The sequence below is a fragment of the Dromiciops gliroides genome, chromosome 5 (genome assembly GCF_019393635.1).
Source record: "Dromiciops gliroides isolate mDroGli1 chromosome 5, mDroGli1.pri, whole genome shotgun sequence".
Lineage (NCBI taxonomy): Eukaryota > Metazoa > Chordata > Mammalia > Microbiotheria > Microbiotheriidae > Dromiciops > Dromiciops gliroides.
In genome coordinates this window covers 49,100,369-49,126,791 of record NC_057865.1, presented here as the reverse complement: position 1 = coordinate 49,126,791, position 26,423 = coordinate 49,100,369, and the positions used below count along the sequence as shown (strand labels likewise).

At 37.2% G+C, this 26,423-nt stretch overlaps 1 protein-coding gene across 4 annotated transcripts in view; it reads left to right on the top strand.

Annotated features, from left to right (window-relative positions):
• CDK14 (cyclin dependent kinase 14) overlaps positions 1 to 26,423 on the top strand; it is a 673,880-nt gene that overhangs the window by 334,644 nt on the left and 312,813 nt on the right. For all 4 annotated transcript variants that reach the window (XM_043967180.1, XM_043967183.1, XM_043967181.1 and 1 more), the window contains one exon: positions 14,653 to 14,776. In XM_043967180.1, coding sequence (XP_043823115.1) covers positions 14,653 to 14,776 — 124 coding nt within the window. The remainder of the gene's footprint in view (positions 1 to 14,652; positions 14,777 to 26,423) is intronic.

Genomic DNA, 26,423 nt, shown 5'->3' with positions numbered 1-26,423 from the left:
ATTAAAAAAAAAGAAGGCTGTATCTGTACGATTGTTCAGGTATATCTCCTAAAGACTTATGTTGGACAGTTATTAAATTAAGACTTGAGTTGACTACTTAGAACAAGCTTCATAATCTTTTTGGGGGGGAGTCTCAGATCTCTTTGGAAAACTGGTGAAGACCATGGACCCTTTCTCAGAATAATTTTTTAAAAGTGTTTGAAATAAAATACATTGAATTACAAAAGCAAAATATAATAGAAATTAGATAATATTAATATGTGTTTTCTAATTTAATGTGCAGCCTGTAGAAATCCTTACATACTGTATAATGGTCTGGTTTCTATTTGAGTTTGACACTTCTCATCCAGCCAGCTTTATTTGACTGGAAGTTGCAGAGAAGGTGTTGACCTGCATTGGGAGAAGGGTTTTCCTCATCTAGGATTTTCTTTTGTTAATGAAATCACAGGTCCAGGTCCTATCCCCTTATACTTTATAATTCACCAAACTAGGAAATATATCCTCAATGACCCATTGGTGGCAAGTGATACAAAGGAAAGAATACTCAATTTGGGAGAGATAATGGCATACACCCTGACTCTGCTACTTGTACATGTGTGATCTTGCACAAGTTGCTCTCTGAGAGTCTATTTCCTAATTTTTAAAATGAAAATGTCCACTTCTGAGATCCTTTCTGGGTCTCAATCAATGATCCTGTGATCCTGTGTAGGCCTGAATCAAGGTACCCTGAATTTTATTTCTGATACAGTCATATCTAATAATCTTTTAAGGGTAAGTCTCTATTAATTCTCTGTGGTTTAGAATCTCTATTAGACCTTCTGTTAGATTGTAAGATTCTTGAGAGTAGGGTTTGTATCTTTCTATTTATAGGCCCTAGCACAGTACTCTTGTGAAAATTTTGTATTTCTGCTTTATGTTGAAAAATGAATCAATGGAATATGAGCTATGTTATGGCTTTTGGAAATGAGCCTGACCTATTATGCAAATCTGCTGTGGGTCCTAAAATATTTTTAAAGCTTTGTGCCTTTTTTCTTTTGCCAGTACCTTTAAAATTATCTTTCTTTTCCAGAAAGTGATATTTATAAATTATTTAATTAATTAGTTCTACAGATTTTAAGTGATGAATCCTCTGGGCATAATTTGTGGTTAGGGACATGTATGAAACCTAGGAAATGATGAGTTGCTTATATAGTCCTAGAACATGATTTGGAAGGGACCTAAGGGTTCATCTTATCCAGACTTTGCTGAAAAAAGCAGCTCAGGTATAAGTCTATATTCCTTACAAATGACCATCTAGCCTTGCCCTGAAGAACTCACATGGGCCATATCACTGCATCTCAATTACAGAGAACAAGATGTTTCTTTTATCCTTGCTGAAATCTCTGTTTCTGCCACATCTGTCCATCACTTCTAGTTTTGCTTTAGCAAAATGACTTTATTCCTCTTCCATATAACAATCTTTCAAGCGCTTGGAGACAGTTATTATTTTTCTCTTGACTCCCATAACCATCCTTTTAGTTTCCCCAACCTACCTTTGACCTACTTCTCTGGACATATTCCTGCTTTACAAGGTCTTTCTTAAAATTTAGTGTCCCAAGCTGAACATCATACTTCAGGTATGGTCCGACCAGGGCAGCATGCAGTGGGACGCTTCCAGATTTCCTGCTTTTTATTGTTCATTCTAAAGATCACATTAAGGTACTTTTGGCTGTAGTGTCACAGTGTTGACTCATACAAAGTCTTTGGTTTCCTAAAACTCCAGGATCTTTTTTCCCCCACACAAACTGTTGTTGTGTACTGATGTCTCCCATAGTCCATACTTGTGTAGGACTTTTCATTTCCCCAATATATTTTATGCTGGTAGGTTGGGTTTATGGTTTTAACATGTCAAGATCTTTTTGTAGCCTAATTTTGTTATTTAATGTGCTACCTCCTCTTTGTAGTTTCATATTATCCAGAAATTTGGAAACTTATGCTATCTTTACCTTTATTTTAAAAATTATTGTAAGTGTACAACAGAACATCCACTGGGACATTCTATTAGAGGTCTCCCTTAATTTTGATTTGAATTAATTAATTACTCTTCTTTGGTTCCAGAAGTTCAAAATCTATTGAATTCTGACTTCTCTGTCGAATAGCTCAAAAGGGAGAAATAAAAAGAAGATATTTTGGAGAAGTTAGAAAACAATATATCTGGGTCAAATTTAATGGAATTAACATTTTTTCAGCCTGAAGTTAATGTAATAGTTTAGGAATTCATCATGAAGATGATCTCTTCTATTTCCTTTGATATGAAATCCATTCAATTGGAGACCCAAGTTTGAATCTTGCCTCAGACTTTATAGCTGTGTGACACTGCGTAAATTCCTTAACCATTCTCTGCTTCAGTTTCTTCTAATATGAGGATGTGCCTACCTCACTGAGTTGTATTGAGGGACAAATGGGATAGCATTGTAAGCCTTAAAGCACTACATAATGCTAGTTATTATTATTATTATTATTATTAAATGCCAGACAGTGTGCTAGGTTACAGGAATGCAAAGATAAAAATTCCAAGTTGTCTTTTTTTTTTTTTTTTGGTGGGGCAGTGAAGGCTAAGTGACTTGCCCAGGGTCACACAGCTAGTAAGTGTCAAGTGTTTGAGGCCAAATTTGAACTCAAGTCCTCCTGAATCCAGGGCCAGTGCTTTATCCACTGTGCCATCTAGCTGCCCCACAAGTCATTTCAATGTTAACCAATTAAAAGAATATTTATATGTGTGTTTATATATATGTTTATATGTATGTATATAAAGAATATATACTCTTACAGCCATTATACAAGGCATTGGGAGTACAAATATAAAAATGAATCTCTATCTTAATGGCATGTACTTTTACTGACCCTGGGATGAAAACACATATACAGATTAGTGAATAAATACAAAGTAATATGGCAACTGAGCGGCAATCACTAAAAAGCTTTAGAATCTGGAAAACTTTGTTTAGAAAGTGCCACTTGTACTGGACAACTTGAAAAGAGCTGGGGGCACCACTAGGTGAATATGAGAAGAAGGAGGGAATTACAAAGTAAAATGTCATATATAGGTGTGGAAATTTATTTTGATTTGGGGACCCTACCTTTGGGCTGAAATTAGATAGCCTTAGGCCTTCAGGGTCTCTTCTGTGTGGGAGGTGCTGGTGCCCCTCCCCCTCTGCTTCAGCTGAGCCAAAAAGCCCCGTGGGCTGTATGAGACGCCAGGTCAGACAGCTGGGGGGGAAAAGCCCCCAGTTCCCTCTGACCTGAGTGGATCTATCCCAGAGATCCTGGGCTTGTCCAGGCTGGGCTCTGGTTTAGCCTGTGCTGAGGCACATGATGCTCAAGCATCCCCCAAGCCCCAGCCACAGCACTGGCTGGTGGATTAGCTTGGTCTGTGGGGGCGCAAAAAAAAAAGCCCTGAGATTTGAGTGGAGAAAAGGGAAATATATATATGTATATGTATATATGTGTATATGTATATATATGTATATGTATATGTATGTGTATATGTATATGTATGTGTATATGTATATGTATGTGTATATATGTATATATATATGTATATACCTGGGAATTAGACTCGGGGAGGCCAGCAGAGAAGAATGAGGGGGGCTGAGGAGATTAGGAGAGCAGAAAGGCTGGAGCACTAAGAGACAGGGGAAGGAGAAAAAGCTAAGAGCAAGAAGGGACAGAGGCCAAGGGACTGACAAGATTAGGAGAATAGAGAGGCCGGAGGACAAAATTAAAAGAGGCTGACAAGATTAGAAGAACGGAGAAGGAGAGGGGCGGCAAAGGCGGCAGAGGGCAGACTGACCAAGCAGACAGACAGAACAGGAGGCAGTGGAGAGCACAGAAGCGGTCAGCATAGGGTCAGCAGCAGGGAAAGTGGAACATACCCTAAGGCAAGAGGCAGCAACAGCCCTTACTGTATTAAAAAAGTTCCAGGGGCAGCAGGTGGAAGCACCAGAACACAGTCAGGTTGTACATTTTATTTCCCTGTATTTTTATGTTTAAATAGTATCTCATAAATAAACTCTGCTTTGATTATTTAGTTAAGAGGCTTCTTAATCTTTTGCTTATCAATTTTGGGAGTGGAGCAGTGTGGTGGAAGTTTTTAAGAGGCCTATACTAAGCTAATAGCAGTCAGATAGCCAGTCAGTCAGAAGTTCCCAGATTAGTCCTCCAAATTAGGCTAGTCATTTAAAATATGTCTACATTTGAATGGCAACCACGAAGGGACTTATGGCCCAATTATAATTTTTCATATAATCATATTTTTTCATAAATCCAATTATATAATTTTCCAGATTAGATTAATTAACTAATTAATTAATATTCTTTACATTATTTAGTGGTGAGCCAGCTAGGAGTTTCTCGCCTACTAACCTGGTAAATTTTTTTTTTTTTTTTTAGTGAGGCAATTGGGGTTAAGTGACTTGCCCAGGGTCACACAGCTAGTAAGTGTTAAGTGTCTGAGGCTGGATTTGATCTCAGGTACTCCTGACTCCAAGGCCAGTGTTCTATCCACTGCGCCATCTAGATGCCCCAATCTTTTTTTTTTTTAAAGGGCCACTAGGAAATTTTTTTAAATAAAAAGAAAAAAAAATTTTTCCACTAACTGCTTCCCTTAATTTTTGAAAGCTTCTAGCAGAGAAAAGCCTTAGTGTTTATACTGAACCATGATTGAATATTTGTTTCACCTCTTACCTTTTTTCATTGGGTAGTTCTGCGACTACATAATGTCTGTTTTACCCATTGAACCCATGGTTAATATTACTGGGGACATTTTGACCAATTTTGAGCCATATTTTGGTAAAGTATTAATAGCTCTAGAAATTGTATTTTTTTCTTTCCATTATTAATATTATAGCATGGTATTTTCTTACACAACTCTGGAGAGAGAAAAAGAATTTTAAAGTTAGAATGGGTATTAGAGATCAGGTCGTACCATAATGCACAGAGCGCTGGGCCTGGAGGCAGAAAGACTCATTTTCCTTAGTTTAAATCTGGCTTCAGACACTTACTACTAGTTTAGTGACCCCTTGGGCAAGTCATTTCACCCTGTTTGTCTCAGTTTCCTCATCTGTAAAATGAGCTAGCAAAGAAGATGGCAAACCACTCCAGTATTTTTGCCAAGAAGACTCCAAATAAGTCCAACAAAGAGTTGGACATGACTGGAAAGTGACTGAAAAAGAGTCCAATCCATTTTATAAATGAGTTCTCTCCTATTCTCATTTTCTTAAATACTGAGCTTACTTCAAGGTTCAACTTGGGTAACCACTGCTACTGGATCTTCTCCCTCTAAGAGCCTTCAATTGTTAGTGAGCTTTGCCCCCTCCAATGATCTTGTATTTATCTGGGTAAGTGTTCCATCCTCTCTCACAGAATGTAAGCTCCCCCAGGGCAGGCTCTCTGCTTTACTTTGTCCTTCTACTTGCCCCCTGTTCCAAGCTCAGTATGATGTCTTGCCTTTGGAATATGCTTGATAAACTATTGTTGAATTGAAATTAGTTGAATGAAGAAGCTGAGATCCCTTAGGGAAAGTTCAGTGACCTGATCTGGTTATGGGAGGGTGAGACAAAACTGACAATAATGTGTTTGTCTGTTTTTCTAAAATAAAGGTAGAAGATAACACACATGTTCTGTGTCATACCAATTCAACTCTTTTCCCTTACACCAGACCTTTTAGAGTCTGCCACAGGGCATGCATGTCTGCTCCCCTTGATATGACAAAAGAGTGAACTAAGGTCTTAGACTTGAGCCTTTGGTTGTTTCTTTGCACAATCATATGTTCAGTAGAAGACACCCTTTCTAGATGGTTCATGCATTCAAACTAGACTAGTCTAGACATTCTGGGAACTGGAAGGGTAACTAGCATTCAGCCAAGAGAAAAAATAGAGCTCTTTCGTGGGGCTAAATTAAAGCCTTGTGTCAGTTGCTGCAGAAATAGGAAATATGGAAACAACTATAAAAATATGTACACTGGCTGGGTTCAAACTTAGGATAATTTGTCAAATAAAGTTAGATTTAATTGAAATCTCCATGAGGACTAAAGGCAAAACAGTCGCAAATAACATTTTAAGCATTTGTTTAAAATGCTGAGCTTTCAGATGTTTTCAGAATTTTTTTTTAAAGTATTGGTTGTGGGAAATGCGGTGAATTTTTATTGAGGGGGAGAATAGGGAGTGGTTCTATATATGCCATTAAGCATAGGAAGGAAAAAAAACCCCTAAGTAGTACAGTTCATTACAAATGCAAGTTCACCTAGGAATTAAATTGTCCACAACTAATTTGAACAAAACAATGAAGTCTTTTAAGAAGTGCCCCTTACTAAATTACTTTTTAATGTTGTTCCTATTAGACTTTTGCTGAAGTGTTTTGATGTAATGTTATTGGTCCACTAAAGATATCCACTTAATTTCAAGAGAGGGCTGAAGGAATAGACACAAATGGGCTAGGCCACCTTTTTATTTCTGCTGTAGGTGCCAAGGTAGGAGACTCTTTGCCCTCTACATTGACCCATGCTCTGCATATCACTGTCCTGTGTGTGAGACATATGACAAGGATTTTTATAGCCTATGTGCATGTTTGCCATTTCAAGCTGGAGAATATACCTTTTTAGTGATGTAATGATTGGAATGACGCCACCTACTGGAGACTTACTATAGGAAAAGTCCACCATGAGTAGAATGCCTCAGAGGGCAAGGCCATGTGGCTTTCCTTGGTGGCAGGAAGTAACGTTTGTGCATGGGTACTGTCCCAAGGCTACCAGCCAATCAACTTGAGGAGCCTCCCATTTTCTGGGAGGGGACAGGAAGGAGGAAGGAGGACCTGCGCGGAGAGGGCTCTCTCTTTTTGGTTCCTGACTTTATGGTGGTGGTGGGGGCAGCAGAGGAAGTCACAAGAAAATTGAGGAAAGATAGGATTGCCAGGCTGTTGGAATTCTGTTCTCAATCTTTCTCTTTCAATAAACCCTTAAGAACCTAAACTCGTTTTTATCAGTGATTTTAGTCAGTTTCCCCCCAAAACTGGGGGAACAGATTAGAACCCACATTTAGAATCTTAAATTACACAGTTATCAGAAGAAATATGTAATCTGTGGGAGTCTTTCCCTGTGAAATTCAAATACAAAGAAAAAATGAGTCCAGTGTATTTTTTCTAATATAATATGCAAAGCTAATCCTAAGTCACATTGCTTAGTTCTGAAAAAAATTTTTTTATTGTTAAAAAATAAAACCAGACTTGGTGGACATGCTGAATGCATCCAGATATGTTATTTGACCTTGGTAATTGCTTTATGTTTTATATCATAAGCTAAATGCAATGAACATAAAACACTTAATCATCTGACACATGAATATGCCGAAGGGTATTCATTTATTTGAAAACATTGATTGAGTTCCAATATGTTCATGAAATTCTATTATTTTATCTTATTTAACATATAATATTAATATAGCATATTAACACATGTAGATTAAAAGTATTATTAAGTTTCATTGTTGTGTAGGGAACAGATTCGTGGCTTGGCAGTTGGGAAAATTGTGTTCAGTCCCTGGCTTGACTACTTGAACTTGTGTTCTATCAGTTAATCTCTCTGGGTCCCAGTTTCCTCAATTGTAAAGTGCTGGAGTTGGACCTTTATTTCCCTTCCCATTCATTCTAAAGTTGCAATCTCAAGGTAAACTCTTGAAACTCTTTTTCTTCTTCTATTGCTCTAATGATTTTACTGTCTTTGGTGGTCCTTATTTTCCTTCACAGTGACTTCAAGACAAAGGCAAAGGACCAACTAGAACTTGTGAAAGTGATCATTTACATGACCACCAAAGAATTAAGTACCTTTCTCAAGCAAATATCTGTGGAAAAGCTTGGTAAAAAAACAAAAAACAAACAAAAAAAAACAATGTCTGAGACCAGAGAGTCTTTAGTTCCCAAGAACATCCTTAAAGAACAGTCTGTGGGGTTTTCTGTTTAGGAGTGACAATCCATCAATCAGATCCTTCATATTAGAAGCTTGAGTATAACAAGGCTTCTAAAGAAAGAAGTAAACCAAATACCTTTTAAAACATTGTTTTAAAATAATATGTTTTCTAATGGTTATAGGAAAATTATTTTAAAAACATTTTTTTTGTGGGGCAATGAGGGTTAAGTGATTTGCCCAGGGTCACACAGCTATTTAAAAAATCCTTTTAAGTAGTAGGGCATGTATGGATTCTAATTTTGTTGTTTTAATATCTTGATTTGCTTTTTTGTTTAGTGGGGAAAAGATCGGGATTGAAAATGACCTCTCATAGGTAGTATAGTTATTTTTCTCTTTTCTTGATCTTACTCATTTTTCCCCTAAAGATCACAAGGAGCTTGTCAAATAACACATAATATTAACTCTGAGCTGGTGTGAATGCCAGTTCTGTTTCCTGTTGTATAAACAGTTGTGTGTGCTGTGAATATCAGGCTCACCACAATTCAAAGGAGAAATTAGACCACTCGGGTTTCTCAGCTATTGACTCCTTTCTCACAGGATGCTGCTCTTTTCTTCAGCAAATTGTTAAAAATTCCTTCCAGTGAGAAGCTGCTTTGATGCAACACTTTATCTATTGATTAAGAATCTAAAAATACAGTGAGCAATGGGCCCTGTGATCTGGAGTTTGTTTCTTCTATGAATACAATTAACTTTGGCTTGTATAATTGTATCCTTTTCTAACATTGTATTTCATAATCTCTTTTAATGTCCTATCCCCTTTGAATTGTTTCTGGGTAAGCTCCAGCATCCTATTTCTTCATTAATTAGCAAAGATATTTGACTGATCCCTTTGGGACAACTCCTTCTGTCTGTGTGGTTCTTAGAACCTTCATCTAAGTATTTCGCTTTCATGAGTAGCTAGCTACAATGTGTCCGTTCTGCCATGTTTTTTCCCCTTCTGCTTTACAGTATCTGTGGCTAGCATTCTTTGTTTCCCAGTAAGAGAATCATTAAGTACAAATGAAAAATCATTTCTAATTCCTAATTTCTCTTAGTCCCCAGAGATAGTTTCTATGTTCCTAAGTAGTTGTGTACTCCCTCTGTCTCTCTGTTTCTCTGTCTCTCTGTTTCTCTGTCTCTCTGTTAGTCTCTGTCTCTCCCTCTCTCTGTCTCTGTTTGTCTTTCTATCTCTCTGTCTCTTTCTGTTTCTATCTCTGTGTTTCTCTGTCTGTGTCTGTCTCTCTGTCTTTTGCTCTCTCTCATGCCCAGATTCACTCTTGAAAACTGATAGTCAAAAACTAAACTCCCTGATTTTCCAAGATAAATGAAAGTGGATTTTTTCAGGTTACCTAGCCCATGAACTTCTTTGCTTCTCAATTTCCTCATTTGTAAGAATAGAGAGTTGATCCCCAAAGCCCCTCTCATATCCTTTGAGTCATTTCCTATCAGTGATACAGAGCTTTTTTTTTTAATTGTGGGGGGGAGGGGACCAAAACAACCAAACCTGAGCATGTACTTAATGTGTATCTGAGCATTTCAACTCTGGAAAACAATTATAAGATATTGTTCAGAAATTAGTAAAGGGTAAAAAGTTACTAAATAGTTATTAATAATTAGACAAAATCTGGCTAATGACATTTGTGTCTCTAATAAGTATGCATTTCTTCATTCAATACTTGGCAAGAACCTTCTTTCAAGTCTAATTTTGATGACAGGTAAAGTTGATCCAATCTCGTCAACTGTTAATTAGTGACCCTGCAGGAGTTTGGTCTGGAAGCTGACCAAAACTGCCATCTTACAATACAAACAATACACATCCCCACTTAGCGATGTTTACAGAGTAATGAAAGATATATTCTCCAAGCAGTGGGGAAGGTGCCATCAACAATTGTGCTTAATGGTTTCTAATATAAAATAATTTTTGAATTTTAATTGATCAGTTATAATAAAAATTCATTTATATAAGTAAAATAAAGTCAAATTAACATGAAATGCTGATGGTAAGAAATGATATTTAGTTTCTTACAGCATAACTAATCTTCTCTTGCTCTGATTATTCTAGTTGAATCCTTTGTTTCATATGGTTTCTCGCCTGATTTTTGGCCATCATTCATAGTTTCTCTTTGATGTTTGGCCTTCAAGTGCTCTTTACAAGTTCAATGCCCAAGTCATTTGTTACTGACATTCCTTAAAGGATCCCCAGTGTCTTCTGTCTTTTTTTTTTAATGCCAACTTCATACTCTTTATATGCTTTATACTCTGATAATAAAGAACCAAATTTCTCAATTTTCCAAGATGAATTAAACTTTAAAAAAAGTATACCAAGTCCCCTAACATCAGGAACCCCAATATTTTCATATTTCTATGGTGATACTGCCATCTATGTTTTTCCTTTGTAACAAATCAGCTATTTGACATCAGACAAAGCAACATGGAGATGGCATTAAATGACCTATAGGATGATGGAGGTGGAAAGCGGTCTTTGAAATCATCTACTCTTAACCCATCATGTTCCACTTGGGAAAGTGAGGCCCATTGGGAGGAAATGATTTGACAGATGTTGCACAGGTAGTAAGTTACTGAACTGAGATTCAAACAAGGTTCCCAAACTCCAAATCCTGTATTCTTTCCATCCCAAGATGCTATAGTTCTACTGTTTTAAATGTGATTAGTGGCTATCAGCACGATAATTTGCCACTATATATTCTGGATCTATTTTTTAATTGGTTTAGGGAGTTCCCAGTGATGAAATACCTTCAATTAATGCAGACCTACAACTATTTCACAAATTTATGGATGGAGTTACCTGGAACATTAAGAAGTTAAATTCTTTTTTTTTTTTTTTTGGCGGGGCAATTTGGGGTTAAGTGACTTGCCCAGGGTCACACAGCTCAGTAAGTGTTAAGTGTCTGAGGCTGGATTTGAACTCAGGTCCTCCTGAATCCAGAGCCGGTGCTCTATCCACTGCGCCACCTAGCTGCCCCAAGAAGTTAAATTCTTATGTTCATATAACCAATAGGTGTCAGAGATGGGTCTTAAATCAATGACTCTCAAGTCTTCCGAACCTCTGTCCTCTTATCTCATGAATGATTAAACTTTTTGGACTCAGAATACATTTATATTATTAGAAATTATCAATATATACTATAATAGAAATTAAAAATATCTTAATATTATTATTATGAAACTAGTTTTGACCTTGAGAACTCCTTGAAAAAGTATCAGGGACCTTCAAGGGTCCCTGGACCACAATTTGAGTACCACTAGGTGGTACAGTGGATAGTGCACAGGACCTGGAGTCAGGAAGACTCTTTTCAAGTTCAAATCTGGCCTCAGACACAATCTGTGTGACCCTGGGCAAGGCACTGAACCTTGTTTGTTTCTGTTCCTCAAATGTAAAATGAGCTAGAGACGGAAATGGCAAACCACTTCAGTATCTTTGCCAAGAAAACTCCAAATGGGGTCACAGGTAGTTGGACATGACTAAAAAATAAATAAACAAAAAACTGAACAATAAACTATATGTTGTATAAAAATTACTGGAACAGTAACAGTGATCATGTCTGTAATCCTGATTCAGAAAGATACTTTGAAATTCTTTTTTTTTGATGCTATCAAATTACAGTAGGATTAATTAAAGGATTGGCATGTTTTAATTTCATTCCAATCTTTTCTTTTAGACTGTGTACTTATAATAGCACCTTAGATACTCTTGGGTAAGTAGAGGGGCTAACATCAACATACACACAACCCAACACCCAATAATAGGAATAGTTTTTGTTGTTAACATTCTTTCTGCCCTGGGAGCCCCAAATGTTGTCACACATAAATATGTACTCAAGGACCTGTCACAATCCAGGCTTACCTCTCTTTGGATTGTAGAGCATTTTGTTCTCTTTATATCTAAAACATTAGTTGTTTTACTGAATAGCAAATAGTTTATTAAAAAAAACAACAACAGCCCTTTAGTTTACATCTGAGATAGTCTCAACTAATCTAATTTTCATTCCTTTTTGTCTTTTTGTATTTTAAGTTTGTAAGTCTTTGAAGTTCATGTTGAAAACTAAAACTAAAATAATTTTATTTGCCCAGGGTATGGGATGGCTTTTACCTTATCTTGATGGCTTGTTATTTAGACAAGGGGCTTTTAAAGGAATTTCTAGCTATTGGCTCTGAGTGCAGCCTGGGAATTAGGTATGGTCACTGTTAGAAGATAGGAGTCATTCAAAAGGTAATTGCTAGCTTTGAGGAAACCCAGTCTGTCCTGACAGTAACATACGTGTTCTATGAAATATTGAGATGCACTGGTTAGAAAGCAGTGCTATAGTGTAAAGAGTACTTGTTTCCAGCATCATAAAACTAGGATTCTGTCAATAATATGAATTGAATGGTTGTCCATAATATAGTGATAGATGTGAAAACATTTCAAGGTGAAGACTAGATTCCAGGTGTTCCTGCCCCATGGGAAAAGTTAATAGCACAGTAGAGTAGAAAGAATGTTGGCAATAGAAGACCCGAGTTCAAATCCTGGTGCTGCCACTTAATTAGGCAGTTCACTTCATTTCCCTAGGTCTCAGTTTCATTATAGTGAAATGAGTTGTTTGGATGAAAAGACTTGTGAAGGCCCTTCCAGCTCAAAACTGATGATTCTATGAAGGCTTATTTACTTATAGACCTTATTTACTATCACTCACATGATCTTGGTGAAGGTACTTCAGCTCTCAACGTCCTCTCTAGGTAAAATAAGGTGGTCAGACCAGATGATCTATTTCTAAGATTACTTGCTTTTTCTTCCCCCCCCCCCAAGATTACTTTCCTTCAATGATCTTATGAACTCACTCAAGTTTGCAAAGACTCCGGGTTGCTGCCAACCAAAAAGTAAAGAGTGAAGGTGAATCCTTAAGAAGTGAAAAATCCCAAATAGATGGAAAGTAACAACCAGAAAAATGAGTGTTCCAACACTCCAGGTTAGGGGTGGGGTGGGGAAAGGGCAGTGCTTTGCTGTCAAGAAGTAATTTGTTTGGGGGAGTATATGCAATGACAGCTAGGCATTTTGGGGGGGGGCAAGTGAATTCTTTAAAAGTCTGCCTTTTGTTTCATGATCACAGGGTGGGAAATCCTACATAGATCACTTGATATTTTGTAGAATCAGAAACATTCACTAAGACTTTATCTCACACATCTTGTATGAAAGTCCAAAGACAACTTTGGGATTTTTCTCTCAGATCCACATCAGCTGCTCTCTGGCCTTTCAATTTCCTTGTGTTCCTTCCTAAACCCATCCCCTTCCTTATTCCTGGTCTATTTTGTAATCAGAGAGGATACAAATCAGTCCTTAGGCAACAGTCCAATCTCTTGAAGCCATGTGGGTAAATGAAAAATAATTACAATTTGATAGGAATTGAACCTTATGTCTATAATTTTTTTTTCTGTGTATGTGTGCAAGATGGTAAAATTTAATTCTGTATGTGTTTTTCTATTCCCTCCCTCTGTCCCTTTTCTATAAAGCATACCTGTCTATAGAGATTCAGCAAAGTGGCCGGGTTTAAGGCAAAAGGAAAAGAGAACCCCCAAAGTAGAGGGGCTCCCTGAATGTTTCCTTATAAAATGTAAAATCTCCACAGTATAGAGATGTTGAGTCAGATTTGCACTCTTTGTGCCCCACTTCTGGGGGAAATCACTAGAGGATATTAAAAGAAAATGTTGGGGAAGCTAGGTGGCACAATGGATAGAGCACTGGCCCTGGAGTCAGGAGGACCTGAATTCAAATCTGGCCTCAGACACTTGACACTTACTAGCTTTGTGACCCTGGGCAAGTCACTTAACCCCAATTGCCTCACAAAAAAAAAAGAAAAAGAAAAAAAATGTTGCCTCATTTTGCTGGTTGGTCGCACTTCCCCACCCCTGACCTCTATACCAAAGTGCAGAAGGTCTAGTGTTCTCTTTGCTATTCTCCAGCATGTCTGTTACTCCCTTTGTGAATGACATAGAGGAAAAAACCCTGGATTTGGAGTTAGTGCATCAGGGCCAAATACTGCCAATGATCCTTATTACCTTTGTAATGTTAGGCAAGGCACTTTATTCTCTGGGCCTCAGTTTCCTCATTTATAAAAAGACAGGGTTGATTTAGACAACCTCTAAGGATCCTTCCAGCCCTAAATCCTATGGTTTTTACATGAATGGGTGATTCCATAAGAACTACAGTGGCCAGCAGCATTGCGTCAATGGTATGGTATTGCATATGGGCATGGATTAGCATATATTACCTTGTGTGTTTTCCTATATACCAATTATTTCTTCCAGTACCATTATAATGTTTTAAATGAATTTTCTCCATAAACTTTTACTGAAAACAAACAAAACAAAAAATTGCAAATGTTTAAATAGATTAATTTAATAGAAAACAGAATCCATTTGACTCTACAACTGTCTCAGTGTGTGAGGTACTCCTACTAGTTCACAGAACAGGTTGAAATTCCTATACTCCTGTTTCTTGGTGATCCCAGTTTTTCTGCACAGATTCTTCCCATTTTTGTCAGATGATTTTGTTTTTTAAATCAGTTTGATACTCATTTTAATATTATACAATTACTAGTCAGAACGTGGATAGAAAGTGATATTTGTCTGCCTTCAGATTTTAACTGTCTTCTCTGCCCCCCTCCCCCCTTTTCCAGTTGTTTTTATTTCAGTTGCTGAGAGGACTGTCTTACATCCACCAGCGTTATATTTTGCACAGAGACCTGAAGCCACAGAATCTTCTCATCAGTGACACGGGGGAGTTAAAGCTGGCAGATTTCGGTAGGAAAGCAGTTAATTATGAGTCTATTTTGTCATGTTGTGAGAATGCCAGGCAGATGGTGGCATGGATTTTGCTTAGACACAGCTACTGCATTGTAGAGCCTGGTAAAATTTCCTCTGGAATGAAGGATTCATTATGATCCAAATAATGCTTGATAGATTAAGAAGTGGGAAAGGAAAACATCTTTCATACTCAGAGAAAAAGGTGGGGGATGGGGGAAGTATTTAGTCAGGGAATGAAGGAGAGAGGAAGGGAAAGAGAAAGAGAAAGACAGAGACAGAGATGAACGTCATTAGTATATTAAGACTGGCAGAAAGGGCTTTAGACTAAGAAGTTTTGCAAGCAAGATCACAAGTCATCCTCCTGGCATTTAGAGGGAATTTACAGCTTATGAATCACTTCAAGAAAGGTTAACCTAGCTTGTGGATCCTTGGGCCCAATAGTCATTTCTTGAAGTGACACTTGGCTCAAGAATTTTTGAAGAATTAGGAAAGCAAGAACTGAATATCATTTGTTTTCGGTTACTCAGTTTATAAACCAAAGGCAACTAGGTGGGTACAGTAGATAGGGCACTGGGTTTGGAATCAGGAAGGCTCATAATGAGTTCGAATCTTGCCTCAGACACTATTAACTTTGGGCCCTGGGCAAGTTACTTCACCCTGTTTGTCTCAGTTTCCTCATCTGTAAAATAGCTGGAGAAGTAGATGGCAAGCTATTCCAGTGGCTTTGCCTAGAAAACCCCAAAATGGGGCAAAAAGAATCAGACATGACTGAACAACAACAAATTTATAAACTAACCTTCCACAGAAGTTTGCAAATGAGTTTATCCTACTCTAAGACCATCTTCCTTCAGCCTTTGTCTCTGTGACTTAGGAGATGTACAGGGCTTGCTTTTCCCTCTCTTTGTTTTTTCCTTAATTTCTCCCTTCTTTCTTGATATGTCTATGTCTATGTCTATATATATATCAATTGTCCTTGCTCTCTGTTAACCCAGCAAGAATGGAGTGTTGAGTGAGGCCTTTAACACCCGGGATTGTCATAGAAGCATGATGTGTTGACAATGTGTTGCCTTAATTACATACAAATATATATGTGTGTGTGTGTGTGTGTGTGTGTGTGTATATATTTGTATATATGTATATGTGTATATATGTTACATATAAAGTATTCTGATTAGAAATTTCTTTGGTGAATAGTAGAATGAAATATTGCCCTTGGGACAAAAAGATGCCCAAGCACGTGATGTGGGCTATTGCTATAATATAATTATTTCGCCAAAAAACAGAAGGAGGCTGGAAGGCAGTGAGAGAGAAAAGAAAAAATTCCTTTCCCAAAGATAATATTCAATTGAACTCAAATGCACTGAGACATTTCAAACTGTCTTCTTGTTCCCTTGCTCTTGGTTCTCTCTTTTTAAGACATTATTGATTAGAAAATTTTGTCATTATATCCACATTAAATGTGTATAGTACATAGTACACGGTATTGTACCTGGTACACATTATGTTACACAGAACATTGTACATGGTACATTACACAGTACACGGTACACAGTACCTGGTACATAGCATTTTACATGTTACATGTTACACGGTACATGATACGCACTACATTACATGTACACATTACGTTACACAGTTCATGGTACATGGTACATGGTACATTTTCCTTCCCAGGTCCTTTGTATTTATGATAACCAAATCCTTTCTTTTTTTCTTGTCTTAGATTTCTTAAAAACATAACTGAGTATTTAAAAAATTTTATCTGAGCTTTTTGATATTATCTTATTGATAATATCACCTGAAAGGTACATAGTACATGGTACATGGTATACAGTACACTACATGTATACAGTACATGGTACATGGTACATTACAGAGTTTATGGTACGTGATACATTTTCCTTCCCAGTTCCTCTGTATTTATGATAACCAAATCCTTTCTTTTTTTTGTCTTAGATTTCTCAAAAACATAAGTATTTTATTTTGTTTTATCTGAGCTTATTGATATTATCTTATTGATAATATCACCTGGAAGGCACATTATACAGAATGTTACATGGTACATGATGCTTTACATGCTATACAGCACATGGTACACAATACATGGTACATGGTACATGGTACACAGTAAATTCCAAGTTACACATTGCATTGTACAGTACAAGTACACATTAAACATATGGTACATGGCATGTTACCTAGTACACGGCATGTTACATGTTACATGTTACATGTTACATGTTACATGGTATACAGTAGATTACTTGTACATGGTACATGGTACACAGTATGTTACACAGTTCATGGTACATGGTACATTTTCCTTCCCAGGTCCTTTGTATTTATGATAACCAAATCCTTTTTTTGGGTCTTAGATTTCTTAAAAAAACATAAGTATTTTATTTTATTTTATCTGAGCTTATTGATATTATCTTATTGATAATATCACCTGAAAGGCATGTTACACAGAATGATACATGGTACATGGTGTATTACATGTTACATGACACATGGTACACATTATAAGAACACAATACATGGCACATGTTACATGGTACATAGTAAGTTACACATTACATGCTACACATTATATGTTAATTTTTACCCCACTCCAGTGCTTGCAGTGGGCCCTTACTTCATAAATGTACACTACCTCAGTGAATCTTACTGCTATTTTTCCTTGTTCCATGCCCTAATAGTTTGAATAAGGTGCCAAGTATAAGTTTGAATAGGGTGCCCAAATGTGTAGGTACATAGTTAACTGTGATGGATGTAACTTTTATTGTATCTTCTCAGAAAGACTTTCTTGTCTTTTAATTTCATTCAAAAATTTTGTAAATATGTTCACATTTTTAGTAGGGATAACCATATGTGTTCACTGAGGATCATTGTGTTCTATTTCTAAGCAATGTAATGATTGCTAGATTCAGGGTGTTGGTCTTGCAGACCAGCCGGACTTTTCAGTAAGTATTAATTTTGTATTTGTACTAGCTAGGAATTTGGAATGGTTAAAAGCACTCCACAATTTCCCAAATGGACTTGATGCCATTCTCTTCCTCCTATTCATTCACTTCTTTTTTCACCCAATCATTTTGCTCAATGTTTTCTGGTGGGGAATCTTAGGATAAGTGTCCCAAAAGGCCATCACAGATGGTACCTGCAATTAGACTGCAGTATGTATTTCTAGTGATAACCTACATGCAAGTAATGGCATGAGAGATATCGTGGTGGAAGTGTATGATTAGAAAATGAGGCCATGTGGTGAGAGTAGGGTAGGGAGTAGGGATTGCTCCAGAGGACTGCCAAGGAGTTCCTATGAAATATATGAAGGCCTGGATACATGAGTTTGCTCTTTGGTGGCCATCTCTGGAAGGGCCAAGAGAGGGATTTCACAGAATGAGAAGGCATCAATCAATGGTTACATTCTTGTCAGGATAGAAGGAGAATCTCCATTGATGAGACCATAGACCTAGCCAAGTATTCTGATATTATGGTCAGGAACAATAGCAAATTAAATGTTGTCTGAGGGCTCAACTTTGTTAAAAATAAATAAATAAATAAATGATTCTTTCACGTGTGTCTTTAGTTACGGAAAATCATTAATTGGATCTTCTTGAGTTTCTATATTAGAAACCCATCCCTGGCACAAGGCCTCATAGCCTGTTTATCAAGTGTAACAAGAGTGGCTTATCCACTAATTGGCAATTTACTCGATTAATTTTGCATTATTTTTGTCTTTTAATTAAAATTACTGTGCTTAGCTGTGTCTCTGTGAGCATGTGTGCATGTGTGCCCATGAGAGAATGGTAGATGACGGCAGCCAGATGAGAGTGTCAGAAAAACATACTTCAGGCACAATCAACTGGGTTCCTTACTTTAAAGCAGATAAAATAAACGCCTAGCAGCATCCAGACCCAGGGATTAGGATGTGGGAAGGGCTTCACTTAGAGCTTTCCTGCAATGCATTTTTGTTTGTGTTTGAAGGATACAGCCCCCTATTTGGATGAGAACCATGTGTGTTTGTATTTGCATTTAACTTCCCAGTTCTGAGTTTGCTGTGTGCCCAGCACACAATAGGTGCTTAATAAATGTGTGTGGAATTGAATTTGTTGATTTTTTGTCATTTTGTGTTTCCCAGGGAATCTTGGGGCAGCTAGACAATCCTTATAGCTTTTAAATATCTGAGGTAAGAGAAATTTAGCACCTTTGATGGAACCTGAGAAGTCTCATTCTGATGGTTGGAGCCAACTTTTGATTGAATATATTATGCATGCTTCATTAACAATCACCATATATGCACCAAAGAATTGAAAGAGTCATTTGGCCACTTGAAGAAATGCAAAATGATATACAATTTTGGAAATCTTTGAAAGATTTCACATCCTAAACATGTGCTGGGCAGGGGTGGGGAACAGTCATGTTTCATTCAAAAATAGTTTTGTGTTCAGCAAACATTTCCTTAGCATAAGGTACTAAGGCTTAAAAAAGGTGAGCACGATGCAGACCTTATTCTCTAGGAGGTTTTAATAGCACCTGCCTCCCAGGGTTGTTGTGACAATCAAGTGAGGCAATATTTGGTGAAGGGCTTTGCAGACCTTAGAGACTATAGAAAAGTCGTCATTGTCGTCATCATCATCATAATTGTTTTTGTTCTTGTATAGTATAATATAATGAAAAGAACACTGCCTGTATAGTTAGGAGTCATGGATTCAAATCCATTTTCCCTGAAGCTTCCTACCTCTGAGACATTGAACAAGCCTTCCTGAGCCTTTGTTTCCTCATCCTTATAATGGAAGTTTAGGGTTAAAATGACCTCTGAGATCCCTTCTAGCTATGGTTCTCCCATTCTTATTCAGATAGAGTGAGAAGGCATAAAGATATATATATATATATATATATATATATATATATATACACACACACACACACACACACACACACACACACACACACACACATGCACATACATAATATATAGAAATCACTACCCTACAAGAAAGCATTACAAGAGCAAAGTACTATGAGAAATGTGACATAAACAGGAAGCTTTCACAGAGGTAGAGAGTCAGTGAAGATTTGACAGAGGAGTTGGTACCAGTTTGGGGTCTTGAAGGAAGTGTGGGTCTCTCACCTATGGAGATGGATGTAGAGTCCATTCTTTACCTGGGGCATGGAGTAAGAAGAGACATGTGCATGGGAGAAGGCAGAAAACAGATTTAGCCATTATTTTTTCTTGAAAAGGAGAAATAGGAGATAAAAATGCAAAGGCTGACTTTGGTGTGTGTGGGTAGATTTTGTGGATGAAAGGACAGCTAGATAGTATAGTGGATTGAGCATTGGTCCTGGAATCAGACAAGAACTCACTGTGTGCAAGTTACTTAAAGCCTGTTTGCCTCAGTTTCCTCATCTGTAAAATGAGATGGAGAAGGAAATGGCAAACCACTTCAGTATCTTTGCCAAAGAAACCCCAAATGGGATCATGGAGAGTTGGACATGACTAAATACCGACTCAACAACATTGAGATTATGGAGGTCCCAAAGAGCCAGTAGCAAGAGTTTGTGCTTTATTGGTCACCAATGCAAAGCTTTATTGGTAACCAATGAAATTTTTTGAATTGAGGCATGAGATAATCAAAGTATTATAAAGGATAAAGTGGAGAGGCATAAGAAGAGGGAAGAATAGTTAGTTAAATTTAAAGAAGGTTCTTTTCTTGTATCCAGAGGGTCAAAATCCTGTTAATAGTCTTCTGGAAGAAATTCTTAATTAATTCATTAAACACATTGATTAAACACTTACTTTTTCTTGTTAAGGGATTTGTATTTCTTTTTTAAAATACTTGCATGCAATTTTTATTATTCCTTTAAACATTTAAATAGCTGACCACCCTTCAACCCCTGAAATGTTTGGGAAATATCTGGTTTGGTTGAAAATGGAACAACTTGTTCCTTGTCTCTCTACTAACGTGGGTGTTCTATGGGACTGAGTTCTAATTTATAGAGAAATTAAAGACCAGATATTCTTTTCTTTTTCTTTTTTTTTTTTTTTGGCAAGGCAATGAGGGTTAAGTGACTTTCCCAAGGTCACACAGTTAGTGTCAAGTGTCTGAGGCTGGATTTGAATTCAGGTCCTCCTGAATCCAGGGCTGGTGCTTTAATCTACTGAACCACCTAGCTGCCCCCCCCCAGCCCAGATATTCTAAGTGAAGTTTAAAGTATAAATTACTTTTATTTAGTATAGAGATGATCCAAAGTGAAAAGAATATCAAATCTGAATTCATAGATCTTGGGGTTTGAATCTTCACTCTGTGACTTAACTCCTTATATGATCTTGGGCAAGTCATTTAACCTAAACTCGGTTTTCTCAACTGGAAGAATTTACACAAGATGACCTCCATTGTCTCTTCTAGTTATAAATCTTTGAATCTAATTTTTCCTAATAGCCAACTATAGACTATTTTTGAGGCATTGTGGTGTGGCAAAAAGAGTATTGGATATCGAGTCTACAGAGACCTGGATTCAAATCTTAGATACCAGAGAAACACTAGAGAAATAATTTGTCTTGTGTGCCTAAACCTCAATTTCTTCTTTTGTCATAATATACATTATCCTCCTATTACAAATTATACATTGTAAAGTATAACTTAACATATATTCAAAACACTAACATACATGTGATAGCATATAGGTGAGATATGTGTATGTACCTACATGTGTGTTTCTTATTAATTTATCCAAAATTCTTATTTAATATATGGGGTAACGGATGAGAGATGTTAAATTGTAAATTATTGGGTTTTTGTGGGTGTGGTTGAGAAATCAATCAATCCTTGTTAACTTCAGTCATAAGTAATTTGCTGTTTCACCTATATACATTCTTCAGGGTATCTTGAATGCTATGTGACATGAATGGTGAAGGTGGAGATAGATGAAAAGTTTGCACCCATGTGCTTAGAAGAGGTTAGAGTTAAAGAAACTTTAGATACCATTTTGTCCAACCCCCTCATTTTACAGATGATGAAACTGAGACTCCACATAGTTTGTCACTTCAGGGCCTTGCAGTTAGTTGATGGTAAAACCAAGAATCACACTCAGGTCTCCCAATACCCAGGGCAGTAGTGTTCTTTTCATTGTACTACCTGGCCTAGTGAGACTCTGAAGGTCAGGGTCCTGAAGGATATTAGTACTTGGATCAAGGCCCTTCTGAAAGACCTACTGGGATCATTTGTGTTAATTTTTCTTAGTTACATTTTTTGAGGTGGTCTGTTTAAAATCATTCTTCATTATAAGATAGGAAATCAGAGGAATGAGTATACAATTATACGTCCATCTGTTCAGTTGAATATAAATCTCTTGAAGGTAGTTCCTATTTCACTCTTGTCTCTGTATCTCCAGTTCCTAACACCCCCTTTCTTCCCTCTTTAGCCCATTCTTTAGACAGCTGCCAAAATAATCTTTCCAGATCTCAATTCTGACCATGTCACTCTCCTACTCCAGGATCTCAAGTGTCTCCCTTTTGCCTCTAATATTATTCAAAGCCTTATAACATCCAGGTCCCATTCATCTTTCTAGACTCTTTAAAGTTTATTCCCTCTTTTTCTGTTCCATCCAAAATGATTTTCTCGCTGGATTTTCTTTGTATTGGGCATCCTAATCTCCCAACTCCAGGCCTTTTTATAAACTGCCCTGAAAACTTGTAATGCACCCCCGCCTTAAAATTGCTCAGTGTTCAATTCAAATGTAACCTCCTAGGGAAAGCCTCTCCTGATTCCTAATTAATTCTTTCTCCTTTGTCCACATTTCTTTGTATTTTCTTATTCCTATAAGTATATCTATATCTATATCTATGTATCCCTTCTAAAAGAATGAAAGCCCCCTTAGGAGATGGACTGTTTTTCATTTGCTCTTCATATTCCCATCACTTGGCTCATAGTAGAAACTTAATCAATGCTTATTGACTTTAATGATGCATTTGAAAGAGCATCAGTATAGAATCCTGAATCTGCATAGGTGAATCCAACATAATTTCTTTTTTTTTTTTTTTTGGCAGGGCAATTGGGGGGTTAAGTGACTTGCCCAGGGTCACATAGCTAGTAAGTGTTAAGTGTCTGAGGCCAGATTTGAATTCAGGTCCTCCTGAATCCAGGGCCAGTGCTCTATCCACTGCACCACCTAGCTGTACCCCCCCTCCTTTTTTCATAAGTTCTTAAGAATATCAACATTATTATAAGTTGTGGTTTAAATCTGGGTATCATTATTCACTGTATGGCTAATAAACTTAAGAATGATTGTGGAAATAGGCATGGGATTTGACTGCTCCCCTACTCTTTTCATTTAGCTCTAGATATTAGAAAATCCTCTGGATAAATGTCATACATTCAAGACTTTTTCACTAAGATGATCTTAAAGAGGGAGCACAGAAAATGCTTTGAAGATAAATGCAAACAAAAAATCACTAGAGAATGCCATGTAGCATTTATAATATAGTCTGCAGGATCATAACATACACCATATCGTCCTTCATGCTGCGTTAGTGAATAATTCTATGGAAACGTGGTTTCCTAGTAATAGCGTTTCTCTCTGGTGTGCATTTTCCATTTTCTCTTCCACCGTTTTGTAGGCCATGACCTTCCTCTAAAGACAGCCGGGTTCAATTTACCACCTCACAAATAAGTCAGGGGCAGTAGGGCCAAAATGCTAACTGTTCAGGAAAGGCGTGCTAGGGTCATGACGTCTTTCACTAACTACACCAGGGATGAAAAACCTGACTTAAATCACCTTTTTCTTGAACATATAAAACTACTAGCCGCTTTTCTCACATAGTCATAAAACATCATCTTCCTACTGCTGATATATTTTCTCCTGTACGTTACTTCTTGACCAGGTTACAGAAGGGAAGCTATGGTATGACACATTATAGATTAACTGCAAAATATCCCAGAAATTCAAATCTACAGAGGATCTAGGTTTGTGTGTGTGTTATTTTTAAAATCCACATTGGGGGTAGAAGAGAGCAGTAAGAAATCAGCCACTGTCAAGAGTAGGCTAGACTTTGTCAGGATAATAAATATAAAATCTCTGAATAAAGGCCTTTCAATCCCAAGAGAGAAGACCTTTTAGTGTTTTGTATTGTAAGCATACAAAATTCAATATTGCAGCCATAATTTTTAATTCAAGGTTAGATTTACTCCAGCTTGTTTTCTTTGGCCTGGAAGATAGGATCGTTTGGTATATCTTTGTTCTTGAATCAATATGCTGAAAGAAAAAAGAAAGTTTCATTGCTCAGTGGTGCATCACACAGTTACTAAGACCAAACCCCAGAGCTTTGAAAGCCAGAGGGGATGATATTGAATAAAGAGAGCTCCTGGTTATTGATATGCACACGTGGGAGTATTGTTCTTTAAAGAGCATAAACCAAAGTAGTCTTATTTCTTGCTGCTGTGTCTTGCCACAGTTCTCCCAGATAGATAATTTCTGGAAAGGCACAGGAAGACGAGAGATATGAGAAGCCATTTAAAGAATTGATGATGAAGTGTAAGCAGAGGCTTTCATGTGAATCTGAAAGGTGAAGGAATATATTTAGAATAATTGGTGCTATAGTAGGAATTGGAGAAAGGGTTGCTTGTTTTCTCCCTCTCTGAACCTAATTGAAATTCCAGGGGAAAAATTTAAATATTCTACAATCTGTCATAAAAATGATAACATGATAGCAATAATTAATTTTAATTTGATCCATGTACTCAATTTAAACTTTTCTCAACATTTTTCTTTTTTGTAAGACAAAGCGAGGCAATAACTAATGTTCCTTTAAACTAGAGATGAATGTCAGTATTTGGCAACAAGGTATAATGGAAAGAGGGCTGGATTTAAAGTAAGGATATGTGAATCCACAAGAGATCAGTAATTGTGCCAGGGTAGGGAACTGCTTGTGACTTGACAGGTAAAGGAAATGTAACTTGCCTAGGACCTCATAGCTTGTAAATATCTGAGAATTTGAACATCTCTTTTTGCCTTCAAAGCCAGCACACTGCTCTTTTCCCCATGCTATCATTAATTGGATCACTATTGGATTCTCATTGGATAGCCTGGCCCCTTTGTGTGTGCTATGTATGTGTTATATTGTGAAGATCAAATGAGATAGTACTTTGAAAATCTTAAAATGCTGTATAAATGCTTATAGTGATGATAATGATTGTTATTTTCCTACAAGGTTGTACATTCCTCGATGCCTCATCTTTTTTGACTTCAACCCCAGTTTTGATGCATCATGACACACTTCTGCCAGAGTATTTGGGCTCAAATTATAGCTCTATGACTTGCTTCTCATGTGACCTTATACATATCCATTCCCCTTACTGGGCCTCAGTTTCATAGAACCATAAATTTAGACCTTAAAGGGACCTTAGAAACCATCTAGTCCCACCCTCCCCATTGACAGGTGAGAAAAGTAGGCCCATTCTTCACCATCACATGGGCAGTAGATGAAAGCATCAGGTTTTGAACCCAGATTCTTGGATGCCAGAGGGCGACTAGGTGGGATGGTGAATAAAGTGTCAGGCCTGAAGTCAGGAAGACTCATCTTCCTTAGATCAAATCTGGCCTCAGACCCTTACTAGCTGTGTGATGCTGGGCAAGTCACTTTATTCTATTTGACTCAGTTTCCTCCTCTGTAAAATGAACTGGAGGAGAAAATGGCAAAGCACTCTAGGATCTTTGCCAGGAACATCACAAATGGCAGTCACAAAGAGTTAGACATGACTGAAATGACTGAAATGACTGAACAATGACAACTTCTGACCTCAAGCTTTTGAGAGTTTGACCTCTGGGAATTGCCCATTTTAATGATTTAGTTTAGTCTAGGTACAATGTTGGGATGAAATGAGAAATCATAGACCAGCAGTTTACAAAAAGAGGCTTATTAGCCATAACATAGAAAAGTTATTCAACAAGGAGAGAGCACTCAGTTCCTATAGACAGGTCCCTTAATCTGGAACTAATTATGTCAGTATGGTCTAGGGATATTCAGAAGTTGCCTACTGACTAGATAGCTTGGTATCATCTCTCCCATTTCCCCCCAATCCCTGTAACACTTTGCTCCTGGCCAATGAAGTCTCAGGGACAGCTACCCTAGCTTTTAAGGAAAACAAAACTACCCTAATCTATGTTAGGGGAAGAGGGATTGATATGACATCTGGCTTATACCATTTCAATTTTTCACTAATGAAATATTTCACATTTATATAGTGCTTTTAAGTTATATATGACCATAATGAGGATCTTTATCAGATTCTTCTTTCTGTCATCTTTTGAAATTATTAAGTAAAGTAACTTCCTAAGAATCATTGATCTATGAGCAATAACTGGATAATACAAATCTGGGTGTGTTTATCTCATTCTGCTTATTTGTTAAACTTGGCAGCACTTGGCTCAATGGGGAGATAATCACAAAATTAATTTTATCTTCAATTTATAGGTATACTTGCCATACATGGTGTCTTTGCCAATAGAATGTGAACTCATTGAAGGCAGGGACTATTTAAAGTTGGACTTTGTATCTCAAATGCCTAGCACCTAGTAGGTGTTTTACAAATGTTTTTCAATTGCTTGATAACTCTTTACTGTTAACTGGGAAACATTATTTGAAAAG